At 47.2% G+C, this 6,296-nt stretch overlaps 1 protein-coding gene across 1 annotated transcript; it reads right to left on the bottom strand.

The window, feature by feature from the left end:
* Positions 1 to 312: 312 nt before the first annotated feature.
* Positions 313 to 4,761, bottom strand: LOC127335229 (glycerophosphodiester phosphodiesterase GDPDL4). Its single transcript, XM_051361835.2, has 9 exons — positions 4,315 to 4,761; positions 3,506 to 3,799; positions 3,299 to 3,414; positions 2,714 to 3,212; positions 2,585 to 2,623; positions 2,211 to 2,498; positions 1,769 to 1,908; positions 972 to 1,455; positions 313 to 835 (listed from the first exon to the last, which is right to left on the bottom strand). Exons 1-9 carry the CDS (start codon positions 4,415 to 4,417, stop codon positions 561 to 563), a joined length of 2,238 nt encoding a protein of 745 aa, XP_051217795.1. The 5' UTR covers positions 4,418 to 4,761; the 3' UTR covers positions 313 to 560.
* Between the last annotated feature and the right edge of the window lie 1,535 nt (positions 4,762 to 6,296).

The following is a 6,296-nucleotide window of genomic DNA, read 5'->3' as shown; positions in this document are numbered from 1 at the left end:
GTGGCACACCATCGTAACTCACAGATCGTCAGCACCTTTTGATGTAACAGAACAAAATAAAAAAATAAAAATCTGAAGGAAAGAAAGGCCAAATTATAGCCGAATGGCTTATTTACAAGTTTAAGTACAGAGTTTGTGTGACAAAAGAACTAGAGTTTGGTAGCGAAAGAGTGAGCTCCTCCCTGACCTTGTTTAGCGGACGCACTCTAGTAATTGTCTTGTTGTCTGACTGGCTGTAACAATTCTCAAGTGATTTTGTTTGTTGACAGTGGTAGGCGGAAGTAGGTGGAAGGCATAGAACTAATGGAGCACTTCAGAACACAAAAACAATGCCTCAGAAATTCAGATTGTGGACTGTACCATCTAACACTCGGCCAGGACAATATATTCCAACACGTATGTACTCATAATCACTAGGGACAAGTGTCATAGGGACAACCCCACACCGCAAAAAATTACAGACGAACCAATTAATCACCCAAGGAAAAAAAAATGAACAAAACATCGGATTAGTAGATCCGCGGTTGCTCATCTCTAGCGTGGCGTGTCGCCTCGCGATCTCAGAGCAGGACGCAGGCGCAAAGCGTTGCCAATGTGACAAGGATTGGGATAGGAGTCTGCATCTTGCACGCGAAGGAAGGTGCTGGAGCTGTACTAGCATTGGTCAATCTGGCGGCAGGTAGGGGTGGCTCCGACACATCAGATTCCGTCAGAAGCGGCATCGGGGCCAATGCTGGTGGCTGCGCTGGTTTACTGATGATCTGCAGAAGATCGCCAGGACGAGCAGGGGACATGAAGGTTGGTGTTTTCTTCCCCATGTTCATGCACTTGTTCACTGCAAAATGGAAAACACAGCAAGAGAAATTAGACTCGGAGCCGCAAGGGTTTTATGAACGATCTAGGATTCATGATGCAAGATAAAGAGTTTTTTGTTTGCGAGGAAATGCAATAGAAGTGTTAGCCGGACATACATTTGTATCTCCGTGCTGTTGCAGGGTAATCAGTAATCAGCCCATCCACTCCCATGCCCCGGACATATGCATTGATTTGTGCAGTCGCGTCTGAGAAGAAGTCGTATGGCTGAGAAACAAACTCGTTCATGAGAGTATAGGCGTAGACCGAGAGACCAGCGGCCTGCAGGGACTGGACAATATCTGTGGAGTGTGTCGTGAACTGGTGGTTCTCAGGGAAAACAGAGCCGGTTTCAACAGATACGGCATTAGCAAACGTTTTGATGTCGTCGAGGGAGGAAGATGCAACACCACTGATATCCTCATTGACCATGTAAACAAGATCATACTTTGTTTGCTCCTTGAACTTCTCCAGAACCGAGCTGTTGGTGGACTGAATCATAACTTTCTGGGCAGTTTGGTTGTTGTAACCTGAATCATCGAGCGCTTTGATAACTGCATCAACCATGTCAAATCCGAGCTCCTCTGCCATGAAAGCAGCATACTGCGAAATACAAATAATATGTTAATTGAAAACATGAAACTATTACTGTTGCTGGAACTCAGTAGGAACTTTGTACATATTATTCTTTTTTCGATATAAAGGAAGAGCTTTATTGCCTCCAGGTCTCTGTTTCAAAATGATACACACTGCCACTTCTTTAGATGCCATGCATAAACATGAAACATGGAATACATAAAACTAGTAATTTTACACAATTAAAATCACACAATATTCTCATAGAAAGGAAAAAAATAAGTAGTAAGAACAGGCAATATTATGAACCAAAATGCTGGTGCCAACAGGAAATACTCACCTCTACGCTAATCATGATTCCAGATAAATCCTTATCTTTAGAGAAATTCAGAAAGTCTGATAATCTCATGAAATTTCCTGCATTCATATACCTCGGATTTCTGTCCAAAGTGAAGGTGCTAAATGGGGTAGATATTTTTGCTGTAAGGATGGAAAACAATCAGTCTTGTAGCACATTCTCAATTGCAATTAAAGAATCAAACAGGCGACAACAGAAAAATAATCAGTCTATCTGGCTAACAAAATGCATAAGTAGGCGATGTTTGGGTTTTGTTTCTGAAACTAAGTAGGTGATGTGAGTTGATTCACAGCCAGGTGACTTAGGATCTAATAAACTAGTTTGTCTTGCCTAGGATGCCAACTAACTATATATTGAAGCAAATGCTGAAAAATATTTTTGAAGCAGATGCTTTAATACGCAGATACATTTCAGGAAAACTTACGTTGTAGATTTTTCACGATCTCATCCCAAGTGAGGTTGAAAGTAAAGACTCCAAGGACACTCTGAATATTTTTCATTACTGCTATCTGGGATGCAAATGATGATTTTGCAACATTGGTACCATCCATTAAGTTAATGGAACCCATGCATACTGGTATGCCATCTTTGGTCACTTGAACAGGGCAATCAATGACATCTGCACCATCGTCAACTGCTTTCTGATAAGCTAGATCAGTGCAGCCTGGGTAATCTCCACTAGCACCATTGTGGGAAATAATTAGAGGTTTCCCTGCATGATAATTTTTTAAAGTGGTGGTCAGTAAGAAAACCGAACATGAGGTATGCAAGAAAATGGAACAACAGAGCTACACATACCATGATCTGTGTTGCTTTTGTTTAAATTTGTAAAACAGCCTGCACAAACAAAATATAGAGCAAAGTGAGATGAACTTTTCAGGGACAACCATGCATTATTGTGAAAACATGGTGGGAAGAATCACCCACCAATGGCTTCTGAAGGCGTAACAGGGAAATCAGTCAACATGCCATCAACAGAAAAGGCACCATTATCAATGAAGGAGAGAGATTCTGCTAATGGATCATAGCTGTAGTTATAACTGAGCTTCAGGTCATTCGCAAAATCAGCAGCATAAACTTCGAGGCCTGCTTTATGAGCATCATCGACGATAGAAGTGTATGGTAGCAGATAATTATCTGGTGAAACAGGCCAGATAAACGTCTTTGGAACAAGTATCCCAGATGCAAACGTCTTGACTAATGTAAGATTTGCCAGCATGGAACCATAGGTCAGGTTCGTAGATGGGTCGATGGCGGTCTCATCAAGAAAGCGGTACAGGAGCTTTGTTGTGTTGCTAATCCTCTCGCTGAGGCTGGTGAGGAAGCTCGCCTCGGGCGATGAGATATAGTCAACAATAACACGCTTTGACACGGAAATGATGTATTTCCTCATGCTCATGTTGAACTGGCTGTAGAAACCGTCATGCTGCAAATGGCTCATTTTTCAGCGATGATGCAATTTGTGCATCATATTATTACACTGATGGCAAACGAGATGATTATAAACTGTACCTGGACATTGAGCCACATTCCAGGAGGGTTAAACTTGGATGCCACATCTTCAACAGCAAGCAACGGAAAGAAGCTTGGATCAAACCTGAAGGTGCGAGAATAGATTGCTTGCTTCACTGCCCAACATATATATATAGACCACAATATGAGTAAACCAGGCAAGTAATTCTTTGGTAATAACATTAGAACAGTATGGGCAGCACTTACAAGACACTTGCGAGAGCTCGGTTCCATTGTAGTCGACGGAGAACCACCCCGTCGTCGACTCGCCGTTCACAAGGTAGCTCTTCTTACCATCAGCGTAGAAATCTGCAATATTGGTGCAGTTGTCCATCTTGATGTCCGGCAGGCAGACGCCAAGGCCATCCTTGGTGAGCCGGACATCACAATACAGGATGGTATCAGGCGAGCTAGCAATCATGGCGAACTGATAGGCGAACTCGCTGGAGTCGGGGAACAGGCCTGAGAACCCACCCTTGGCTATGATCGCCGGCGCCTTGCCTGAAAAATTTAAGCCTACTGTTAGCCTTTGAACGATCAGATCCGAACTCGTAAATGCATCACACAAACAAGAACACTCGGAGTAAACCATTTCCAATACATATTAGTAGGAAAAAGAAAGAGCGATGATTAGCGCTGCTAAGCACATTAGTAGTAGTAGTAATGTAGTGCTTGGTCTCCTCTCCAGAAGCTGCTGCCATGTCTGTTAGCTGAAAAGGGGTGCTTGCTACCACCCCAAAAAAAGGTATCTTGGTCGGCCCCCATCTTCAAATCCAGCACTCTTTGAACAATACTACTCCGTGGTAAATCTTTGTGCGAAAATGAAGTAGTCCAATGTTCCAATATGGGAAGGGAAGCACAATGTAAATAAATGGCAAGCTAAGCAAGCTAACGATCCAGCACACAATGGCAGATGTTTTCCGAAAATTTCAGCTAAACTTTCCTCTGTAAACCAAAAACTGTGATGGATTGACACAGATCAGAGCAGAGCTGGCACAGAGGCTGAAGAATGTTACCGCTCAGCGTCTTCCAGGAAGAGGCGCCCTGCGCGGCGGCCACTGCCAGATGATACAGCAGCAGGAGGGACGCGACGGCGGAGCAGACACGTCCGCTCCCCATTGCGGCGCGCCGGAGACAAGATCACCGCGCGCGCTCACCGTCACCAAAGCAGCAGCGCCGGAACAGAGCAGTCCAAGAACGCACCACCACCACGACCCCGGCCTCGGAACGAAGGAAGCAAGAAAGAGCTAATGGATCCTCGGGAGGAGGAGGAGGAGGAAGAGGCAATGGCCGTGCTGGATTTAAGCCCGGAGAGACCGAGAGGGACAATGTGACGGGGATGGGGGAGGCGGTGCTGAGCTGGGGAGGATGAATGGGGGAGGAGAATGGGCAGGGCAGGAGGTGGCAGCCGAGGGAGAGGGAGAGAAGAGAAGGTGGTGGTGGTCAAATAATGAGCGACATCTGCCTCCGGACACCGGAGTACAGCACCCCATTGATACCGCCACTGTAGGACTGTCTTGTTCTTTTAATATTTCTTAACTCGCCAGTTATTGGACCAAGTACGATCCCATTCCCAGTAAGCGCTGCTCGGTTAATTATGTTTCTGCAGTACCACTGGCGCTGTCCAGTGCTGTTCATGGAGATACAGCCATGGCGGAGCTGGAGCTCGTGCGAGTCACCGACATCTCCTAGTGGCTAGTGTGATCTTCCTTTCTTTTTGCGATGATCGTGTAACTTTTTATACGGTAGTACTCCTGCGGTGGTAGTTCAACTGCACTGTACATTTTTCACGGTGATCACCGAGATGTACTACTACAGTACCGGGCACTGACACATCCCACCACCGGCACCGGCACCGGCACCGGCGCCTCGACCTGACACCCTGGTCCCCGCAGAATAATGGCGCTTCCGCAGCGTGATTACAGGCACTCACCTACTCCCAGTGACAGCGGCTGTTTGGCCTACTGGCGCGCACGTCTTCGGATTCCCGCCGATCCAAGCGAAGAAGATGGAAGATCTTTTTTTTTTTTGACCTGGACTACGGCGGGCTTGCGCCAGCCTGAACGATTATATTAAACTACTCCAGAAAGGAGCATAACCAGGGAACATTACAGCAGTTTTTAGAGGGCAGAGGGGAGTAGAGTAGGAGGGAGTAGTTCAGGGGGGGTCATAGCTATTACACCAAAAATTAAGAGCGTCGGCGGAGGAGGGAGTGTTACAACGATAGGCCCAAAGCCTAACATCCTCAATGCAGCGACGGGAGGCGAGGGAGAGGTCTTCCACAATTCCATTAAAGGCAAGCGCGTTCCGCCTCTTCCAAATGGTCCAAGCGATGGCGGTGTTGATCGTGGCTTCCTCGTAGGAGTGGTCTCGAGCCAACCAAATGTCTGTGAAGTGGGCGACCCCGCGGGAGCCGAAGTTGTTGTGGAAGAAATGCCAGACTTCCTGAGCGCGGGGGCATAGAAGCAGGAGGTGATCAATATCTTCGTCTTCAGGGCAGGAGAGGCAGGTTGCGGAGGTGGAGAGGTGATGCCGGAACCGTCTCGCATTGGTTTGGAGGCGCCAACGTCTAGCAAGCCAGCAGAAAACCTTGCACTTTAGGGGGCGGCGCTCCTCCAGATCCCCACGGCCGGCTCGTCGGTCTGCAGGATGCACGAAAGAATTGACATAGAAACTTTTGTTTGAAAGCTTTTTGTTATTGAGGCGGCTATCACGAAAGTCCGGGTTATCACGGAGCTCCAAGGAGCTAAACTCGGAGGTAAGCACACGGAGCTCGGTCACGGCGACGGTCGAAAGGCGCGGCCCAAGGTTCAGGGGAGGCCGGAGCGAAGGATGGAAGCGACATTGGCATGGGGGCGGATGGAGTGGGAGAAGAGGCATGGGAAGCGGATGTAAAAAGGGGTGGATCCGAGCCAAAGGTCAAGCCGAAGGCGGTGGAGTTACCGTTTCCAACAACGACCTTGGAAATGGAGCGAAAGGTGTCGAGTCGGCCAAAATG

The sequence above is a fragment of the Lolium perenne genome, chromosome 2 (assembly GCF_019359855.2).
Source record: "Lolium perenne isolate Kyuss_39 chromosome 2, Kyuss_2.0, whole genome shotgun sequence".
NCBI lineage: Eukaryota > Viridiplantae > Streptophyta > Magnoliopsida > Poales > Poaceae > Lolium > Lolium perenne.
This window is presented reverse-complemented; position numbering and strand designations above follow the sequence as displayed.

What these genes read in the sequence shown, in the direction of transcription:
- LOC127335229 (XM_051361835.2), bottom strand. Translation starts at nt 4,417, where the DNA reads ATGGGGAGCGGACGTGTCTGCTCCGCCGTCGCGTCCCTCCTGCTGCTG. An exon ending in TACGCCTTCAGAAGCCATTG is followed by an intron (nt 2,624 to 2,713) that starts GTGGGTGATTCT and finishes TTGTTTGTGCAG; the next exon opens with GCTGTTTTACAAATTTAAAC. An exon ending in AACAGCACGGAGATACAAAT is followed by an intron (nt 836 to 971) that starts GTATGTCCGGCT and finishes TCCATTTTGCAG; the next exon opens with TGAACAAGTGCATGAACATG.